Raw genomic sequence first — 22,894 nt, forward strand, 5'->3', positions numbered from 1 at the left:
CGAAGCACATGACCGCTGCACAAACCAAAAGGAAAGATCCTTCGACCCCCCACAGCTTTTCAAATACATCCATAAATCATGTGGCGGTGTTGGCCGGCGTCAGGACGGAGACCTTTTCAAACACAGACTGCATGTTCCTTATTAGTCGTGGACCAAACAAAAGAAAAAAGAAACAAGAAGGATGAGCATCAAAGAAAGAAAAAGAGTAGCGTGGAACTAAAAGGATGTACACAGCTGTTTTAAATAGTTCTGCCTCCACCTTGCAAGGCAGCTTGTGTCCATCCACACAGGCAGAGGATTGCAATATCAATCTCAGATGCTTTAGCAACTCTGTGTGTGTCAACTTGACTTAGTAGACGACATACATAGTAGACAGCTTGATCTATCGACACATAGTATACATGGGACTATATGACATAATAAATACATAGCATAATTCCTCGAATTAAGTCCAAAGTACCTTGACAGATAAATAACATGGCCTCCCAGTCTGCTTAAAATGTTTACTTTAAAGACCTTTTTTTATTTTTTATGTTTTATCCCACAATTTTGTAACCCATTTTTTCACCCAGTGTCAATTATCTAATGTAATCCTTCCTCTGCCAACCTGGGGGGGCAGCAGACTGACCTCATGCTTTCCTCATGCTTTCTACTATGCATGAGGAGTCCAAGCTGCTTCTTTTCACCTGACAGGGGAGAGTTTCCCCGACCGGACGTAGCGCGTGGAAGGAACCAGTTATTCCGACCAGTTCCTTTCCCCTCCATCAGGCGCCCCGGCTGGCCAGGGGGAGGTAGTTTAGAGACCAGGATTACGGCATGTTTTTGTGAGGGTACCTACCCTAGGGGAAACAGGGAGAACATGCAAACTCCACACAGAAAGGCCCTTTCGCCAACCCAGCCTCGGGTATGGGCACTGATGACGCAGAGGAGGGAACACGCCCCCAGTGCCCACAGCGGGAATTGAACCCAGGACCTTCTAGCTGTGAGGCGACAGCACTACCGACTGTGCCACCGTGACCCCGTACTTTAAAGACCTTGGCATGTCACTTGTCAATGGTAATTAGGTGAGATGTTCAGTTAAGCAGGTCAGTATGGTTGAGCAGAAAGCCATCTGCACCAGTTCAAGGGCTGTTGGGTCTGAACTGAGCCTCCGGCAACACGGCATGCATCAACTTCAATGGAACGTGAATCACACAGGAAACGTCAAATTAATTCATACATATTCAAGGAAACATTGAAAAATAGGACTGTGCTTCCTTTTACAACGTCAACAAAGTGTTGCATAAAACTGGGTTAACATTGACAAGACAGAAACCGAAAGGCAATAGGGAATTGATTTATTTTTAAATAGTGGGGATAAAGAAGAGTGTGAGTCAGCGACAACATGATTCAGTCAGCTGATAGAAACTCAGCCCCATTACCCCTTCTTGTGTTCCCAACTATGCCCTCCCTTCTCTCGCCTACAGCTGTTTGGGCTGGGAGGGGCCCGTTGCCATGGCGAACCACACCTTAAAACGCCCTGTCTGGTCCTGTCCTGTAAAGAGCTGTGGGAGGGAGGGAGGTAAACGAGGAAAGGACGCAAGGAGTGAAGTGAGCAAGTGATGGGGGGATAATTAGATATTCTGTGTGGGAGCCCAGATCCCCAGAGCAAGCTCAGACTAGCTCTCAGTCCCAGAATTCAGTTCAACTCAATCCCACCAACTAACACCGCTTCAAGATCTGGAATAACACGGATCAGAATAAAACGGCATCCTTCAGTGGCCACCTATGATCTACCCACAGCAAAGATCTTACACCCAGAAACTCCCCCTCCCCATCTTTGAAATTTGTATTTACCTAATAGTATCCTTTGGAGTGACCTTCTGTAATGTGGTGACTACACAGAGGCAGGCGATTAAAAGCACAGAAGGTGACACCTGGCACAATTTAATGAATCGTGTTACAGGTGAACCTTCGTTGTCCCACAGACTCTCATGGTGGGACAGAACCTGTCTTTGCAAATTGATCTATAGTACTGGAGACCAGAAGTAGAGCCGACAGGATGAGGTTTAGGTCTACACACAAGACTACAGTTCAAAACGCAGTGGCGTGAGGCTCTGTCTCTCTCTCCCTTAATGCTTCCTGTCTTCTTGCCAAACCGTCGGCAGTTCAATGGCACTGTTCTTTTAAGTACTCCAGTGAAGAAAAAAAGGAATGTCCACACACGATCAACTGCTCTCTCGTCTTTTTCATTTAGTGAACAACGTTTTGCCCATGTAGGGCTTCATCAAGTTCAATAACTTTGATGAAGATTATCGTGTGCCGGACAATCGGACATTCCTTTTTTCTTCACTTGATTATTTTTGGGTCCAGCGCCGTGTTTAAAGAACTGTGGGCATATGCATATCCTGCATATCCTTTTTCATATCTTTTAAATACTTTAACAGTAAAATATAAAACTTTTTGCTTTTCAAATTCCTTTCTTTGATGCCTCCAAAACGATGGAGGAGGGAATATCTTACAAAGGGGTACTATTTATGTCGTCATTGTGTCTGGGATTGTTCATCTCTCTTTAGGCAGTGATCACTGACGAGAAGAGAGTTAACCATATGTCTTTTAGGACATGTTCTGCTGTGATACTGCCCCCTGCTGGTTAAGGCCAGTCACTTGAATTATGGCACCACAATAGTTAATAATGAGAGAGAAGATTACTGTGCCATCTTGCACAGTGTTAACATCAAACAACCCGATCTGCTGTGTGTGGATGGATATCCCACTACATAAAAGACAGACAGAGTAGACCAAAGACTAATAGGATTTTAGATGCAGAGATGAAGTGGAGAGATTGACAGATGTCCACTTTGTCTGTCCTTTTGTCCTGTCTCTGTCTCTTTCTCTCAGTCTCTCTCCCCGAGTCTACAGCAAGTCTTTACCTAATCCCCCTTAAATAACGTCAGTCATGACCCTGGCAAAGGAGACAGGTGGGGCTGGACATACTTTGTCCCTCTTGCAGATAAAACACACATGCACACACTGATGCACGCACGCACGCACCTTTGCAACCTTTCAAAATTAACACCTTGGAGGCCCGGAACTATTATGTTCAGACTAGCATGTCTGTGTAGCAGCTAACAATAGCCACACCACTCTAGAGTCGATCGACAACAACGGGAGGTAATAATAAATCTATCGCGACTAGCGACTGGACCGCGGAAGGCCGTCAAACACAGGATCTTTTTTCAGAATTAGACGGGATGATTTAGATCAGGAGTTATGATCGTTTTAAGATTTTCGTTTTCGTCAGCTAAACAGGCAGGGGACATTTTCGATGACGTGTCACTTTTTGACACGTCATCGGATCGGGCGGAACAAGTGCTCCAAGGCTCTAGAGCGATGCGAACGGTTTTGTTATCATTAATCTCCGTCCTATTTATCAATCGCCGGCTTGGGCACTTGACCATGACCATGAACTTAGACGGAGAACTCCGCCCCGGGCCTCCAAGGTGTTTAACTGTGTCGCACCCTAATTATAAAGTCTTTAAAGTAAATTATAAAAAAGCAGAAGAGCCGTTGTGAGGGAGGAGGGATGGGGCTGGAGTTAGGAGGAGACTCTACTCAATAACATGAGGGAGAGACAAGGAGCATTGTGCAGGTTCTGCACTTTAGCTGCCTCCTCTCCTACTTTATTATTCTCAGTTAGTTGCTATGGCGAAAACTATATATAACCATCTGTTTCTCCACAGTGCCTGAATTCAATGTATGTCCCCCCTTTTGCTTGCAACCCTTCCATCCTTTTCATGTTCTTCATTAAGGTGACAACATTTGCAGAATATGGGGATGGGAAAAAACGTGCTAATGCCTGGCAGCTGAAACAGAGTAGTAAAAGCGCAGCTGACTAGCCAGCCAACTACTAGACCCTTCTGCTGGTACTGCTGGTTTCCCTTGGTCATCTGGCCAGACTCCCATTTTCAGAAACCAGTGGCTTCAAAGGAATAATTCATTTCACAGTCTGGTGGCCAGACACAGAACCTCACAGGCTGAGCCCATCTGAACACCTAAAAGAAGAGAGTCCAACCCCCCCCCCCACCCAACAAAGAGATTCAATATAAGCTCAGTCTGCCCCGAGGACGTTCTCCTGTTCCATCAACACACACCTTAACTCAACTCAAATGTATTTGTAGAGCCCATAATCACCGTTACAGCCTCAAAGGGGTTTTTCAGGCCCACATTTAACAAAGGAAACAAACGACACTCTCTGTTCTTAGACCCTCAATCAGGAAAGGATGAACTACCAAGAAGAAAAAAAAGCCTTGATGGAAAAAGAAAGGATCACAAAAGAGGGGACCCCCTTCCCTTCCTTCACAGGCAGGCGTGCAATAGGTGCATGCCAATTTCACTGTATATTTGCACATACGTGAAATTTGTCCTCTGCAAGTATTGAGCGCTATTATAACAATGCTCAAGGATAAATGAGGGTTTATTTGTCTTGATCAGGGACACCTCGACACATAGGCCAGGACACAAACCGGGGACCTTCTGTTTCCCATGCTGCCACTAAACAAAAGAACAAAGCTATTAAAATGCCCATGCTGGTAAAGTGACATCCACAGTAATAAATTAGGAGTCTTACCTTGGCGGCCCGTCGGCGCTCAGGACACTCAGGGTGCTGGCACACAACCCAGTCCTCCTCCTGAACGGGCTTGTCATCTGAAACAGTGGAGACAAAAGACAATACTGTATTATGCATGGTTCAACATACAAAAGTACTCAGACTAAAACCACACACAGTCTCATGCGCGCCACGCATGCACGCACGCACGCACGCACGCACGCACGCACGCACGCACACACACACACCCCCCTTTGTGAAGTTAGTTGCAGAAACATATTGTATACTCATCAGATTTCTGGGTGCCTTTTATGTGTGTGAGAGAGAGAGAGAGAGAGAGAGAGAGAGAGAGAAAGAGAGAGTGTAGTAGTAGTAGTATACGAATGGGCACGTGAAACAAAATAATAAGGAAAAAAAGAGAAAAAACATAGATAGAGAAAAACAGACTCCTGAAATAAGGCCTCATAAAATAAAATACAAGTTCTGTGCAAACAAAAGGGCAGACGGGGTGTGGCGCTTTCTTGGGATGAAATCAGAGAGAAATCTAAATGACCAACAAGACAGGAAGAAAATGTAGGGAGAGACAGGAAGTTCTTCTCTTGGTCATGTACGAAAGTGGACATTGTTGTTGTGCACTCAGCACCAGAATAACAAATCACCCCTCTCTCAAAAATAAACCTCCAAATGCACTCCACTACTTGGCCAAAGACACTGCATTGAAGGTATGCATTTCCAAAGAAGTACACAAGAAAAATATATTATAACAGAGACACTGAATGTGCCAATATTTATCTGTCCCTTAATGAGAACAGAGAGAGGAATACATGTGGGGGAAGGAGTAGCTAGATAAGTATGACCAGGGAAAGGCAGAAGCAAGGAGAGAGAGCGAGACAGACAGACAGACAGACAGACAGACAGACAGACAGACAGACAGACAGACAGACAGAGAAAGATTTAGATTAAGAGAGAGGGAGCGAGAGAGAGCACGAGTGAGTAAAGGTCACTGTTGCCAAAAGTCTCCAGTTTCCAGACATGACAGGGCTGTGCAGTAGAATCTTTCCAGGAAGCTTGGAAGAGAGGATCTGTTCATCGTAACGCTGTCTCTTCACTTTGACAATCAATGGCAAATACCATGTCCTTAATAAATCATCACTATTAGAGATGCCGTTCTAGCTGAAAAAATAAAATAAAATAAAGAATAACAATAAAATGATTGACACTGCAGAAACATACTCCTTAATGGCAGATACAAAGCTACACCACATATTCGTAGCTTAGTTAACCAGTTCAACTGTTAGTAGCTGGCTACAAACATCAGATTTTGTATCTTCATGTCGCTGGCTTCCATTGCAAATTAAGCCTGTATCTTCTGGCTGCCAGTGTGAACGCATGCAGCGTAAGGCTTTTCTCTCCCAAACATTCTCACTTTGCCATCATAAAAGTTATATTACTAAATATAAAATGTGACCACACTCTCTCTCTGGATCAGAGCTAGGTTGAGTCATACAAAAACATGAACGTCATCCACTTGGTTACAGCTACACTATAGTATACACCCACAGGTCAAGGCAAGGGTCCTTGTGGGGAAAGGTGGGAATAAACACTGTAATTGGTGCATACCACAAAGCACAGCACCCAGCCATTCCCCATTGGGAGCTGCTGCTGCCTCTCAAAGTGCCCAGTCTGCCTATCCTGACCTTGTTAAGTAGGAGAAGAAAACCCCCCTGCCCTCATTCACCCACTAACCAACCACACAAACACAATAATCCTATTAAGCAGTGCGCATTTGTTGCATTTCTATGCATCCATCTGCAGCACCCGTCTCAAATGCTGTGCTGCTGCATCTTGTTGTTGTTAACACTTCCAGCGCCCCCTGGTGTTCATGTGAAATTACCGTAGGCAGCCAGGCAATATCTGTGAATTCACGCCAACTACTTCCGGCCCACCCAGCCCAATACAGCAAGAGGAGGAACCAAAAGTTTTACGAGCAGCAGCCGACATGTCTTAGTTTTCACCACAAGCGGTAATATAGCTTGCACGATGCGATCAGAAATCACTATTTACATCTGAACGTCGGGCGGATTGGACTAAAACAACAGCTTTGGAGTATTTTTCTGAGAAAACAAGCAGCAAAGAAACGACAATGGGTGGATCCTTATGGGAGGCGCACGCATTGATCATCAAAATGGGAAGAACGTAGGCACTGTCTAGCAGCCTGGGCAGCACGAAAGGTTAGTGTTGAGCTTTGGCTGCTTGGAATTGATATATAAACCTTACAACCCACCATCTGACAGGTATGGCGACCTTCAGGGTTAAATCTTGAAGCGTTTTGGTGTCATGGGTGTTAATATTCACCAAAACCAGAGCAGAACTCCCACCACGGGACTCGGGCAATAAATTAATACAGTTGCAACCACTAATGGCAAGTATTTCCTACAACTTAAGTTCAAAAATGGTGAACTATCCCTTTAAGATGTGTGTCCCCCTCCCATTCCGGCTCCTTCCTTGGCCTTGTCCCCCTCTCGCACTGGGAGCAGGCCGAGACGCGCTCTCACCGTGGCCTCTGCCAGCACGCCTCAGGCATATAATGGCTCCCTCAGGGTTTAACAAGCAGCAGTGCTGCAGAGTGGAGCCTCTGGGCTCTTATAGAGCATTTCCCAAAGAACGGTAACAACTCCAATAGCAGCAAAATATATATTTACAGAAAAAGGAGTGGTGGGGGTGGTGGGCAGAGGATGCCACTACCAAGGGGCTTCTTCTGCCAAGCTTGCTGAGGGAGTGCGTTGTTTGACTCTCTGGGAGCAAGCTGGTAGGGGATAGATTTCCAAGTCCAATTGTATTTTGAGGTCAGCCATGGTTTTAAGTTAGTTGCGTGGATAGGGAATACATGGCTGTTTGTAGGGCAGTCCACATTTTGGTGGCAGCATAGTACTGTAGGAGAATGACATTTTCCCATGATTTAGCCAAATCTAGGGGGAACAATGTCAGAGGAGCTCCCTCTGGTGTTATGCCCATGGGCACCTCTCACTAGTAGTTAGTTAGACAGGTACATGGGCACTGTTCCTTTGAGTATCTTAAAGACCAGGCCCATTGCAATGCTGTACAGTATGTACTCTGTCTTCGACTTTGATTGATTGTTTGATATCAAAGTGAGCTGGGGTAAGGCGAGTCCTGCGTTTGAGGTTTGGTTGTAGTCATTTTGTTCGTAAGCCGCTCTATTTCATATTAAAGGACCACTTCACCACTTTTCAACTTCTCTTCCTATAATTAGTCCTGACTAATGTTCATGATAAAATACCACCATTTTTTCCTACTCAGTCTGTGTCTCATTGGAAGGCTGTGGGCAGTTCAGAAACCTGTCCACCAGTGACTCCAGTGAATCCAAGCTAATAGAAACAGCAGGCTATTTGCAAAGCAGGATCAGTATCTACTGAGGGTACTGCTGGTGGCATCCAAAAAAGCCTTAACAAAAAAGTGGCTTACAAATGTTATACCAACTATGAATGAATGGATTGATTTAATCTATAGTATATTTATTATGGAGAGAATTACATTCAGCTTCAGAGGTCAAGTTGAAGTCTTCACAGATAACTGGTTTAGATGGATTTACTCATGTTTCTACCATAAGACCTGATTTTGTATAAATTCAGTTAACCTGTTTAACCTGTATATGCACCTGTTTGGGGTACTTATGTATTATCTATCATCAATAGAGAAGAGAGGCAGATATCTCCCCTTGTGTGTATTGTACGTATATTGTCTTGTTTTGTTTTCGGTTGTATGTATTGTCAATTGTCAGTCGTTTCGTTTTCATGTATGTTTGATTAAAATTCAATAAAACGTGAATTGAAAAAACAGCAGGCTTTCTTTTCCTGAAAAGTTGCAATGCAAAAGTTGAAGCCATCGTTCTCACGATAATACAAATCTGAATATATTTTAAAACAAATCTTGTTTAAAAAAAATCTGCCTAATGATGATGTCACTGGTGGACGGGTGTCCGAACTGCCCAAAGCCCTCCTATGAGACACAGACTGAGTAGGAAAAAATGGTGGTGTTTTATCATGAACATTAGTGAGGACCAATTATATGAAGAGATGTTGAAAAGTGGTGAAGTGGTCCTTTAATTGCCGACACGTGATGTGAGCTTACAGTGGCTATTTTCAGCTATTTCTGAAACTATTCACCTATATTGACATGCTCGTACTAGCGACACCAGGTTGAAAGTTTCTAAAGCAATTATACTTAACGTGTGGATATTGTAAATGACTACTTGCAGTGTCAGTATGGGGGCCTCTTTAGTGGTGAAATGATTACATGCAAAATGTGCGCCACATAAAGCACATGCAGCGATGTGGTTACAAAGGGCTGTGGTTTTGAAACAGATGCTACTGCTTTGTCACACCCACAGCCTGACCCAGCACCTTTCATATCGTGGCGTTACTAACTATACCTTACTTAAGCCTAGCCTAGCCCTGCACCTGGTCCTAACCCCTATGTCCTAGCCTAGCCCTGCACCTGGTCCTAACCCCTATGTCCATATTAAAGCCTAGCCTAGCCCTGCACCTGGTCCTAACCCCTATGTCCATAGCCTAGCCCTGCACCTGGTCCTAACCCCTATGTCCATATTAAAGAGTATTTAATATGGACTAAACTTCTTTGCCTTTTTTTTTTTTTTTTTTTTTCCATTTTCTAGTTCTCTTTTGTGCTGAATGCGATCTTCTTTCACACTTATCTTTGTTGCTGACATACTCTCTCTCTCTCTCTCTCTCTCAGTGGCGTTTTGAATCTCTCTCTCTCCCTCTCTCTCTCTGCCACTCTTTTTCTGATGAACAGGAATTCCTGAACTCAGCACTGCTGATTAAGCCAAAAACAAACACAAGCACACTCTCTACACAAGCTCACATGTGACAGCAGACAATGAGCTGGCAAACTAAAGAGAGAGTGCAGTATCCCATCACACACACAGCCAGATTTAGCTTGCTTTCTTTCTGCCTGGGGGCACCGACCCATTTACTGTAGCACTAACTAAAAGGCACCGTTAACACTAGGGACAAATTCATGTAAAGCACATACACTTTTAGGGGAGGGCAATATGGAAAAATATAATATCACAATAACTATTTCAAGTGGTATCACGATACACGATATTATCACGATATGTTTTCATGCGGTTTTTATGGTTATTGTTCAAGTTACTTAAAACACATTGAATGCCATGGACGGAGATCTCCGTCTTTTCAAATCCATCGGTTAAGTGCCATGGACAGAGATCTCAGTCTTTTAATGTTTTATATTGATTAAGGTTGGCCTCGGTCCTAAGCTACATCTGGTTAGCTCTGGAATGCTAGCACAATGTGAAGGCTGTTTACATTTTTCAAATGCTTTTATCTCGGATTCTAATCCCAGATGCAGATTCTAATCAAAACTAGCTTTATTTGTGGCCGATTACGGCCCCGTCGCTAATCACGGTTACAAAATGTATGTTTCGGATGACTTAGACATGCAATCCGATAGATTTAACATTTAACATGTATTCATTCTAAATACTGTATATCCACCTGCAACAGTTGGTAGTTTAGAATATAACCCTATTCAGACTTGCTTGAAATGCCTGCAGTTTACTGGTATTTTATTTAGAACAAGAGTTATTAGTATTACCTTTGAATAACTCACCACAAGAGTTAATATTGGGTTGAACAGCATTGACCGTATTGTATTGCCTCAGCAAAAGCAGTCAATAAACACAATAACAAAATATAGCCTGCCCTACAGTTTCAGCGCTGCAGTAAGAAAAGAATCACACCCGTGTGAAGTGAGGGGCACTCTTATCATCATACGTCATCATACGTCTTCTCATTCTGGCCAATCACAATTTTCTTCTCACTTTTGTCTTCAATGTTTGCGTTTCTCTTCCTGTCGGTCTGTGATTGAAGCTGATACAGAGATGACAGATACGTATATTGTAGGGCTCATGGCTGAATGAACAAAACGTGTTAATCAGCATCATGTTTCTAAAGAGCTCTGGTCTCTGTCATAGGGGTTGCCCTCCACTCCTAAGGGCCGATTCATACTCCTATTTGAGAGCCGAATCAAAGTCGGTTCGGCTCTGTAAAGCCTACAATGTGACGTCATTTGAGGAAACAGCGGTAAAATAGGAGTATGAATCGGCCCTTACCCTCTCAGAGCCCGTGGTTGGTGGATAAACACACTGTATCGGACACCCTGACAGGCCGCTGCCCTGACAAACCCACTGTTTGCCATCATGGTTATGGCCCTGAGGGTGTCGCCGGCTGGTCCGGTACCACCTGAACACGAGACAGCAATTCCTCAGCACAACGATTCAAGATGTCCAGGTTGACACGGCGGCACTCCTCCACTTTCAGCTCTGGGAACAGTGAGAATGCTCAACCACGGTGCCCCGGTCCACTCTGGTCAGACTCACACTTACCTCCTCCTCCTCACTGTCACTTCCTTCAATGCTGTCAATCAATTCTCGTGATTCACCACCCTCCCCCTTAGCCCCTCCCTTGTCTGCTTTCATGGCTAAGATGTCTCCTAGCACGGAAATGCCTGTCCGTGTCAGCGCGTCGGCCACAGGACCTGACACACCGTTGTAGAAAACAAAGATGACGTGAGGCTTGCTGCACTTGAAGGGCTGCTCCATGAAGTCCTCAGCCTGGTGACCAATCGCCTTCACCCAGGTGTGTCCGCCGTTGGCCACCAGATCCACCACCAGGCACTGCTTGGCCCCGTCCCTGTCCACGTAGGAGAACACGCGGAGCACGTCCACTACGTCCTGCAGGCTCTCAGCTGCTTGGACGACGGCCGTCAGGTGGGTTAGGTTGGTGCTCTGCAGGCACCTCTTGATCGGCACCTTTCCAGCTTCAGCACGCCGCAGGTAGCGTAACTCTGCATGCAGTTGTCTGCAGAGTTTGTCTCGTCCCTCCACCTGCTGCGCGCATAACGTCTCCACCCGCTGGAAGAGTCCTGAGCGGCACTGAGTAGATCTTGGATCATCTTAAAACATGTATAACTAGAATGCCAAATTGCAACTGTGGTTGCGGCGTTCAGACTATGGGCTTTATGGGTAAATTGCAGCGTTCAGACTATGGGTTTTATGGGTAAGTCTCCCATTGGCTTTGAGGCGCTAAAGGCAGCCAATCATGAAAAAGTGTCTGCTAGGTCGCCACTAGGCCAGGTTTAACACCTTAAAAAAACAATGTTGGTAAGAGATTATCTGGAAAAAGCCCTTGTATGCATGGTGGAGAGAGAGAGAGAGAGAGAGAGAGAGAGAGAGAGAGTCCGTGTTTACTGGGTGGGACAGTATGGATTATAGTGAGAGAGAGAGAGAGAGAGAGAGAGAGAGCGAGAGAGAGAGAATGCATGTGTGATACAGCAAAGGAAGAGAAATCTGTGCCCAGAGTAGATTTATTTTAGACAGTCTTCCAGCCTACAGATACATATTGTTCCTTTTTTTAATCATCCCTAAATGCCTAGTCTTGTGAGCTTATCATCACCTCTCATGCAAGTATTATTAAGTACTGTATCAGCGGTAAAGGTGGGAACAGTCCCTGCCTATGCCAGCCAATTATCTCAATGTTTTAGCTGGTAATATACTGGTAGTGTAAACAGGTGACGTAAACACAGTTCATGAAGCGAACACAAAAATAATCTCAATCCTGCTATATAATATCCTACAACACATTCAAACGTTTAACCACACAGCTGGTGGTTCAATGCCTTGCTCAAGGGTATTTCAAGCTCCATTAATGGAGGAGGATTACTGCAGTCCGCCCAGCGAAGACACAGCCAGACATGGCTTTCTGCTTTCTGACATTTAGGATATCATCAACCCATTCATGACAAACACACCTGCACATGGGAGCAGCAAGCCCCCCCCCCCCCCCCAACACACACACAGCCTCACCAAATCTCCATGTTTAGGCAGAGCAAGGACGAGCCAAGCACACGTTTAGCCGTGAGCCTACACACTTTTATTAGGAATGTTAAGAATGCTTCAGCCTGCCTTCAATTTGGTGAACTCTCATGATGGAGTCTCATGATGGAACATGGGGGGGGGGGGGGGGGTGTCCTTGGTTTGCACAGGTTCTGATTCCTTTTTTCAATGCAATGAGTGAGCTTACTCCTAGCTCATTATCCTCTCCTCCTCTACAATGTTAACGCAATTTAGCCCTCCTGGCCAGGGGAGAGTTATGCAATGACTCGGGCAAGACAAAAGGCAGATGGCTGGCAGGCAGGCGGACCAGGCAGGAAGGTAGATAGACACGGACACGATGTGCATAATATAAGGTAGTAACCAGACAAGATGTCAGGCAGGTGAGGGCAGATGGAAGAGCTGGCAGCATCTGCTGGCAGGACAGACATGGCACTGGAAAGACACTGGTATGGTATGGTATGGTATGGTATGGTATGGTATGGTATGGTATGGTATGGTATGGTATGGTATGGTATGGTATGGTATGGTTGTTGGGGGAGGGATGCTAGGAATCCTACAGGTACAGTCTGTCTGTTCAGTCCAGAGTGACAGAGTTTGCATAACAACATAACAAACAGAGTTTGCATAACAGAGTTTGCAAACAGAGTTTGCATAACAAATTGCACTCGTCTTCAAAAGAAAATGCAGAGAAATGCTGGCCTTTGCTGACACACATATCTCGGGGTGGGCCACACAGCTATCACCTTTGGAAATGCATGACGGAACATTTTCATTGTGCAATGTCATGGGTTTTTGTCCTAGCGCAATAGTATTGTAGTGCAGGGAACTGCAAAAACCACAATCCTATGAAAATGTATGACGGGACCCCCAAATATTCTAAAAACGAACACTACATTTTTACTTATAGCATGCTAGTGCACTTGGCTGAACACTGCAAATGTAATCGGCTGATATAAAAAAAGGCATACAAATCAAGATAACCACTAAATATCCAAGAAAGAAGCACCCATTTATACGTCACATAGAATAATAATTAATATTTAAAATTCCTTTTGATGGAAAAAATAAAGAGTAGCAACATTAATGAACAGCATTCTCCTGTACAGGCATGTGAACGTGGTTAATAAGTTGATACACTTGCATAGCGTTCAAGACCTAAAGGTTACAGCTGTTATTAATGGAGCATGTTCAGTGGCTGTGGGGGCAGGACAAAGCCATCCTGTTGATGTTGTTTTGCCCCCATACTGGTCTGGCGGAATTACACACACATTTACGCACGCACGCACGCACGCACACACGCACGCACACACGCTCTCTCTCTCTCTCAGCAACCAGTTAACCACATCTAGGCAAGCCCATGCTTCCCCTGTTTTAAGTCCCAACCAACCACACAACAAGTGGAAATTGTTGCAGTGAGGGGTGAAGTATCACTCAATTTAGAGTAACATAATGGAGAAATAAAACAGAGGATAGTTTTGTCCACACTAATCAATACAGTAATCATTTGGGGTGAAATGATCGATTTATTGGTTTGTCAATCAACAGATTTACTAAATTACATTTTAGTGTGTTTAGTGATGCATCATGTATTAAATAATCATATGTGATAGGTAGAACTTTATCAAAATGGGAATGCTTATCTTTGTGGCATTTTATAAAATAAAAATCAAGCTTTTTTTTTGTTTTATCCTTTTGACAAATACAAATGTGTGTTCATTTATATGCATTCATTTTTGATCAATCAATAAAAGCAATCATTCAAAACTGGTGGTGACATGAGCATGCCATTAACCCATTTAGGTCCGACGTCGAAATAAAGCAGACCTACAAGCTCGTAGGGCGCCACTCGGTGGCGCGCTATGAGCTTGTAGATCTGCTATTTTTCAATAGCTAAAGTATAACATAATGCTTAGTTAAAACACCAAAAGGGGTTCCCGCCCAGAATGGGTTAAAGTAGAGTATTAGACTAAGTCTTAATACTCTATAATCACATTTGAGGACTTGACCTCATAGATTGCTGCATAACTTGAATATTTGAGGGGTTTTATGTCTGAGCTTGAAGGGTTTATTATTATTACATAATAACAGGACCCCCATGTCATGTGTCAGAGCAATCTTTCTATAAGTTTTGATGGGCTGGGGTATGAAATGTCAGGCAAGAAGAGCGAGGTACAGTATGTTCTCTCATTACTAGACCCCAAGACTGATTATAGCCTGAGGAATGCTAATGTGCACTTGTTCTCAGAAGTACTGTACACCGAGCTGAAGCTAAGGCAGTGGGAAACGGGCTATGCCTTGTGGGGTAGTTGGGTATACAATGAGAGTGTGACAGATACACATTAGACCAGTAACTTAAAATAATCACACCCATATGAACTGAAGTGAGGGGCGCTCTTATCAAAAAGCCAAAATCAGTCAATCCACTTATCATACAACAGCCAACAATGATCTTACTCATAATTGACACGTATGTAGGCCTACCTGGATTATAAAATTATAAAATGGCACAATGAATAACTCTGAATAAATACTGGAGTTAGCTAAAGCCTGCAAGTGTCTGGATGGTAATTAATATGCTTGTGCTGAAGTAGAGGACATATTGCTGGTGAAGACTGAGAATGGGTTCCCTGGCTGAGGCCTGAGTAGTTCTCGGAGATGGGGGTGATGATGGGGTTAGGGCTGTGCCTAGGGTTTTCAGCCTTTCAAAAGGATGACTGCTGAAATACCGGGAGAGGCACTGCAGCTGTAAGCTGAGGAGCTCTACAAAGCTGAGTGCTCCAGCAGCAGAGGCGGTAAATGTTTTCAGTAGCAGCTCAGGGCTTAATTACAGAGACGCTGAAAAGGTGGGGATCAAAGCGTCCGCTGTTTCCCTCTGCAGCATTCCTCCTGTTTTTCCTACTTTTCTGTGCCAAACAGGTCAGCCTGAGCAGGATCAGTTCGTAAAGCTGACCAGAAAGGCTACCGGAACTCCAGGTTGGCAGGCTGGCAAAGAAGAACAGGATAAAGAGCCCCCCACATCCCCAAATGTTATCACTTCCCTTCCACTAATGGCATAGAAAAAGGCCACACAGCTGAAAGAGAGTGTGCCCCCTGTGCCATGTCAAAAGAGCTCTGAGAGGATACAGGGAAGCATTTCAGTGGCACTATGCACTTCTTGCGCACTAAATATTTCATCTCCGGAGCCGTTCTTTTCATCTGTTCTTCCCCTTTCCCCGCTCACGTGAGATGCTGCCCGCCATGCCAGGTCAGAGAGTCCTTTCCACGGAATAATAGAGCGACGGAAAGAAGAAAAAAGAAAACACTTTCCATGATGGCGCTTGAAATGCTTTAGGTCAGAAACACTGATGTATGTGAAGCAGGGCATCTGCTCGCAGTAAAGGCTCATATAACAATGTGAAGTAATGTCTGATGATCTCTGATCCTTATTGAGTACTACAGAGCAACAGCTCATATTTGATGAGGGTGAGACATATAGAAGGCATTGCAATTCATGTGATCTTTACATGCAAAGTTCCGATTTCACTTGCCATTATAGCATCACAGCGTCATTCACTGAGCTGGGATATTTTCCGAAACAATATGACTGGGGAAACCTGTATTCAAGCTCAGATCTTTCAGAATGGGAAAATGTAAACCCCTGAGACTTGTTATTCAGCTCACACCACTCAGTCAGGTGACCCACATCCATCAACTTACCATACAGGTCATGGATAACGTCCAGAGATGAGGACCAAGAGTAACGATCTGCTCCCAGCTCAGAGAGGGACGATGGCAGAGTCTCCAGCTCATAAGCACCTCGCTTCTTCCAGTACAGGAACATCCTGACCTCTTGACCTATCTATATTCAAATGATCACAAGTTTCTTGCCGGTTTAAAAAGTAAAACCTAAAACTAAAACTAAAACACTATTTTACAATTGCAGGTAGACAAGTGCTCAGCCTAACCTGGCCTTGAAAAATATCACAACTTGTCCAGGCAACTTCAAACAACCCTTCTCATCCGCCATCTTTAGACAAAACATACCAGCCCAACTCAAATCTGAACTCTGCCAACCGCTAATATGTTCATTCAAAAACTATTACCATTACCTCATCAGCCTAAAAAAAACACTCAACACTTTCTTTGAACCTTCTTTCCAAGCCTGGGACGTAACCTTCCTAAAATCCAGTCCAAGTCAGCACTCAGCAAAGAAAACGCAGCTTTCTCTCAAGTAGAATTTAATTACATCTCCGTGGCATCATATTGTTGATTCTAAAGCTGGAGCAAAGTTTACCAAATGCCTTCCAGGTTCCTACAAGCAGACTTGAGTAGACAATAGTGTAGAATGACTGACCACAACCAAACCTTTTTACTAATCCCTTGAAAAGACTGATACATCCGTCTGAACCAACCCATTTGATAATCCTGAGGCTTTTCTAATGTCATCTACTGTTGACGTTAACGTAAACCATGTGCTGTCAAGCAAGCATCAAATACTGTACTCTTAATCCATTGAACTAATCCATTCTTGAAGACTTAGCATTGTCCAACACCCCAAGGCTCAATTCTGAAAATCTCAAAAAGCCAGAAGGTACTGTACAGTATTGCCCGACTTATTCCACAGCAAGTGAAATTTCCATGGCTGTCTCCCTCCAGATCCTTGACTTCACCCATGGTAAACTTTCTCAAATTCTGTAAAACTTGTGTATGAGACAAGTTGTTCATGGCATAGCCTTGTGTAGGATCTCTAGGCAATAGGGGGGCTTTTCGGCCCACTCCATCAGACAAGTGTTTTATTCATAAAGAGGTGAGTTGCATGCTGGGACTGGCAATCTGGGCCAATGGCTTTTGGACTGGGTGACACAAAGATCTCTTTTAAACCTCCACCTACATCCAGAGTGGACTTTCTTTATGTTTTGCACAAACTGTAAAAGGCCTGACATTTTTCTGCATTAATTAGAACCCTCGCCCTTTATGTCTCTGGAAAGATGTATTCTTGTTTTTATGAATGCATCAAGTCTGTGGTGCAAGTTATTTCTGTGGAGGCACAATGAACACATCGGGGAATACACAGACGTGACTCTTTTCAGATAAGAAAGACAAAATAACCAAAGAAGTCTAATCCTAAAGCATCAAGGTCTCTCAGAAAAACATCTGAAGGGTTAAAGTATAACATATCGCATAATATTTTCCCAGTGTCACTTAAAGGCTGATGCACTGCTATTACGCATCTAAAACGGGCAAAGAAACACTGAGAATGTACCACGCGGGCCTGAGGAAGGGAGGGACGTCGTTACACACAGCGACCCAAATGTCCAATTTGGGGATAAGAAATTAGAGGGTAGGATGGGAGCCGGTTTGCTGCTCGGCTCTGGGCTTTGCAGACATATGGTAATAATCTGAACCAGCTTTGAGCACGCTGCTTCCTTTTTAATGAAGAGAGCAGTCGTGCAGCATGAGAGCTAGACTGCAAATACAAGGGCCAATTTCCACCTACTGCAAAAACAAAGAGGGAACCAGAGGAGGTATTAGACATTCGTCATGTCTCAATGAGGTTGCCATTTTTAATAAAAAACACCTGCTACCGGTCTGACTTGATATGACAAATGTATTATCCGTACATAGTTCATAGTAGGCTATTCTATATGCAGTTAGGTAAGGACATTATGCCAGAACAAGTATAGGATGTTCTAGCAGCCCAATACTGCTGTGGAGAATATTCTGCCTTCACATACATCCAGTTATCCCTTAGTTTCTAATAACCGTTAGTAGAACCAGACATTAATACTTTTTATTACTCATCACTATCATCATCATCATGAATTACATAAGCGGGTGATTCATTATACTATATTTAAGAATCAAGTCAGAGCATCATCACATCCCTAAACAGAATAGGCCAAGACAAATTTGTTCCTAATAATAACAGTGACTTCCAGGATGACAGTAATCATATAAACAAGGCATGATTTGGTAAATCACTTGGCGGTTTGAAATGCATGTCTTGGAAGTGGTGGTCACTGGTCATTATGCCAAGCTCAACTATGCCACATTCTGACACAGAGCCAGAAACAGTGTTCCACTGGCATTATGACAATGAAAGAAGGGTCATCATGGGACTGTTGGACTACCAGAGATAAGACATGACTGTGTCTTCATCAAGACATTAATGTTGCATATAGTCACATAGCTGAAAACACACATCATTAAAGAGCCTGTCACCAAAGCCTCTTCGCTGATGTTTCCATAATTCTTTTTCCACAGACTGTTCTTGAACAATTCTATTCTATTGAAATTCTAACTTATTTTCCGGGAAGGGACACAGCAGGCGATAACAACCTCCCAGTCAGACTAGACTAGTCCGAATCAATTGGCTTAGTTCTCAGTAAAATCACACTCACTTGAAGTATTAATGGGGTGTTGAGAAATGCATGCTTGACCAAGTGAGGGTACGACAAGACTGTAAATGAGCGTCTGTATACAAGTGTGTCGGCACTGGAGAAAGAAGGGTGTTGACAGAGGGAGTGCAGTCGTGCAGTTGACGGCCTGTGCGTGCCCATGCAGAGGAGGTCTGGAGTTATATTTAGCAAGGTGGCCCATCACCAGTGGTAGAAAGTAACATGTACTCAAGTACTGTATTTTTTTTAAGTACAAATTTGAGGTATTTTTTAATTACTGTCTGGAGTATTCCCAATCTACAAGCTCAGCATGCTACACATTGCTTTAATGTAGACCTGCTATTTTCTAAATATATTTATACATTTGAAAACGGAAATGGTACATTCTGCATAATGATTACTTTCTAAGTACTTTAAGTAAATTCTGATACCAATACTTTTGTACTTTTAATCAAGTAAATATTAAATTCTGGACTTTTACTTGCAACAGTAATTCTACATTGCAGAATTGATACTTTTACTTCAGTAAAAAAAATGTAGTACTTTTTCCACCATTGCCCATCATCTTCAGGCTGAAGTTAACCTTTCACCAACAAAGACCTGGGGAATAGTGGGAGACTATACTCTATTATTTATGGAGATTTTATGCCAAAAAAGTACAAAATGGAAAATGCATTTGTAAATAAAATATTGCACACACTATATTGACAGCTCCACATTCTAAACAACAAAGATTAACTTGTTGGTTATGAATGAGTGAAGAACGGTAATTGTCCTCATTTTTAAAAATACTTGAATCTTTACTCCCTTCCCAGCCTGAGACGTTTTCTCTCGATCTAGTAGTGATGAATGAATGTAAATATGGAGCTTTGCATTTCTTATCGTTCGACCTTGCCGAGTTGACTGTGCTGTTAAGACAAGCCGTTATTTGCCTATCAATAAATCAATCACTAGGATACAGGTCAAGTAAAAAAACACTTTTAAAAACAACTGACCAAAGTGCTATACAGACAGCAGGTAGCTAAGTCAGAATACAGAAAGCTTTATTACGTTCTACTCCCCTCTCTCTCAAATTCACTCCCCTCCCAATGTTCTAATAAAATAACTTGTTAACATTTAGTTAATTGTGGTTTAATTTACTCAAACACTTTAGTTTATAAAATGGTCAGAAATAATGGGAAAATGCATATATTGCTGTCAAATATTATAACATAACACAGATGCATTGCCTTTACTGTTACATTTAGTCACAATGGACAGATATGCAGTAGTCTTGCATAGTCACCCCCCAAAGGCCCATGCTCCTGAGCCAGGAAAAACCCTGAGGTATGTGACCCTTAATGCAAAAATAACAAAAATGTTTATTACAGCTGTGTGATATTGACAAAAAAAAAAGATGATGGCAAAGAGATGGTGGCCGGGTGGGGCCCATACAGATCCTCCAAGCTCCTCTTCTCTCTGTTTGTGTACAGGACTTTAAATGATGAGAGAAGCTGACAGCCAGTAATGCCTTCAGTGTAGCTGCTTGGGACGAGGCAGAGGAAAATGGAAGATGATGAGAACATTCTCAAAGACGCAAGAGGAGAGACAGATAAAGACAGGCTGTGAGACTGGTCTAGAAACAACCACACCTGCAGGGCCTTCGCTGCACCCCATTCGACTGGTATCATGTATTGAATCGGCGAAATCATCCGTTATCAGCACGTTTGAATGGTGCCAAAATGTCCATACTGGCATCCTCACTGTTCAGTATGTCATTATCTGCGATTGTAGCATTGTCATTATCACTGATGTCCTGACGGAGGCGCGCCGTGTCTGGTGGCCATGAGCTACGTGAGGCACCGCCGAGCAAGGCGCTAGCCGAGCGAGTCGCCGTGCCGAGCGTTGCAAAGGCCACCAGACCCGACTCAGCGCCGTCCGAGTTACGTCCTGATAGGCAGAGAATAGTATATATTAGTAGCTCCTAGTTCCATGCACCGACAATAGTTGGAAATGACACGTCCACCAGGGGGAAACCTTGACCAGGCTATGTGGTGAGGATGCCAGTATGGACATTTTGGGTGCTGATAACGGATGATTTCGCCCTTCCAATGCAGAGATAACGGTCGAACCCGCTGTTCTTCTGCACAATGGCCGAAATGCAACTTTCCCATTTCAAAGAACTAGAGATGGTGATTCCCAGGAACTTTAATGACTCAACCACATTCACATTACAGCTGTGCCACTAATTTACAGAGGGAGGGAAGCAGATGGCTGCCTGCATGCGTCTACCTTAATCTCCAGTCTTGAGTGCGTTGAACTTGAGTTCCACATTTGTACATGATATAATGCACCTAACAATAAAATGTACAATAAATGTACAATATATTATGCAATCCCAGAAAAGGGTTTGTTTACAGCGTCAAAGGAGAAAGACAAACTAAAATATTTTACCCCCTTTTCTCTTTCCTCCACATGTCCCCCGCACCCCAGAGGATGTTTTGATTCTGAAAATATGAGAGGAAGGGTGCCCAGATGGAGTAAAACAAATTACTTACAATATTCTAATAATTTCTTTCAAGTTGCAGTATATGCAGTCATAAGACCAACACAAAACTGACAGGGGGCTGGTAAGGAGGAACATACTGCAAGAACAGGGTGTGTAGGAGCATCCCCAATGAGAAAATTGCTAGGAGCATCCCCAATGAGAAAATTGCTATCAGACAGACGTGTAATTTAAAAGTCCATCTTCAAACTGGCAATTCAGAGGGACAAACAACAACTGGGATGGTTCTCTTCAACTTGTTGATATGAATAATCCCATAATTGAAACAATATGGTTAAAATTGCAGTGGGGGCTGCCCTTCAGAAGCCCCCCCAATAACAGACTCAACAGAAATCAAAACACTTATTCTCTCAAAGTACAGTCATTGTCATGTGGAAGGCTGCAATTTGCATAAACAGTAATTTAGCCCGGGTATGGGGTTGGACGTGTGGAAGGACACGCTCAGAGATAAACATTTCCCAATAGCTTCAAAAGCTAAGAAAGGTGTGTGTGTGTGTTGTGTGTGTGTGTGTGTGACCTCAAGATAGCCCTGAGAAATTATCTATTCGATAGTTTTGGTAGAAGTGGCAACATGCAGGCCTCAATCAAACAAAACAGTGGATATTACAGTCTGAGTAACAACTCATTGGACTAATGTGGTGAAACAAAATGAACCAACTCGTCAGCCAAAATGGAATGTTGACCACATGTGTTCCACATTTTAAATCCAATATAAAAAGAAACTTTTTTTCCCCATCCAGGAGATCCTAAAATGCAAAGCCGAGCCCAATGGCTGATTCCTTTGTCTGGCGATGCATCACAGCTGAATACACAAAATACAGTGAATGGCCTTTAGAGTAAAAGGCAGTGCACCCTCTGCAATTTGAACCCAAGTTAACAAGGCTATTGCTGTGAAGCAAAGTCCCACAAAAAAATGAGGCTAAGAGAGCCATACCAAGTGCTTAGAAAAAGAGTAACAGGAGATGACGACAGAAGAATACTCAAACAGTATCAGCTTCTGCAACCATTTCCAAGTGCTCTGAGAGTCCTTTGTGAAAGTGAGGGATGATGGGATAAGATATATGAGAGAAGAAGAAAAATGGCCTCCAGCTGTGTGAGTGTCTGTTTAATGCCAGTGACTTCATGTGTGACCGATAACTTCACAGAAGAGCTATAGAAGGGACTGGTTTAAAAGCTTAGACTAGAGGATGACACTTCCCCACCCCAAACAATGCACGCCCCCATATCACCATATCAGTGTGTACTGTACTATTCACCTTCAAATAATAGTTAATGACCATGAGCCACAATGAAGCTACACAGAGGAGACCCTTAAAAAAAACTGTTCAAGTGACACATAGGCCTAACCATTCATTAGGGTAGTGTTTCTCAGACCATGGTAGGAAAGAAAGCCTAACCTATCAGGTTCATGAGATGACCAAGTGGCT

General features: G+C 43.4%; 1 protein-coding gene across 4 annotated transcripts in view; it reads right to left on the reverse strand.

The window, feature by feature from the left end:
- Positions 1 to 22,894, reverse strand: part of plekhg5b (pleckstrin homology domain containing, family G (with RhoGef domain) member 5b) — a gene marked incomplete at its 3' end in the record, with an annotated part of 71,143 nt that overhangs the window by 46,065 nt on the left and 2,184 nt on the right. For all 4 annotated transcript variants that reach the window (XM_079496051.1, XM_079496050.1, XM_079496052.1 and 1 more), the window contains exon 2: positions 4,610 to 4,686. In XM_079496051.1, the coding sequence (XP_079352177.1) occupies positions 4,610 to 4,686 (77 nt within the window). The remainder of the gene's footprint in view (positions 1 to 4,609; positions 4,687 to 22,894) is intronic.

Source organism: Electrona antarctica, assembly GCF_951216825.1.
Source record: "Electrona antarctica genome assembly, chromosome: 2".
NCBI lineage: Eukaryota > Metazoa > Chordata > Actinopteri > Myctophiformes > Myctophidae > Electrona > Electrona antarctica.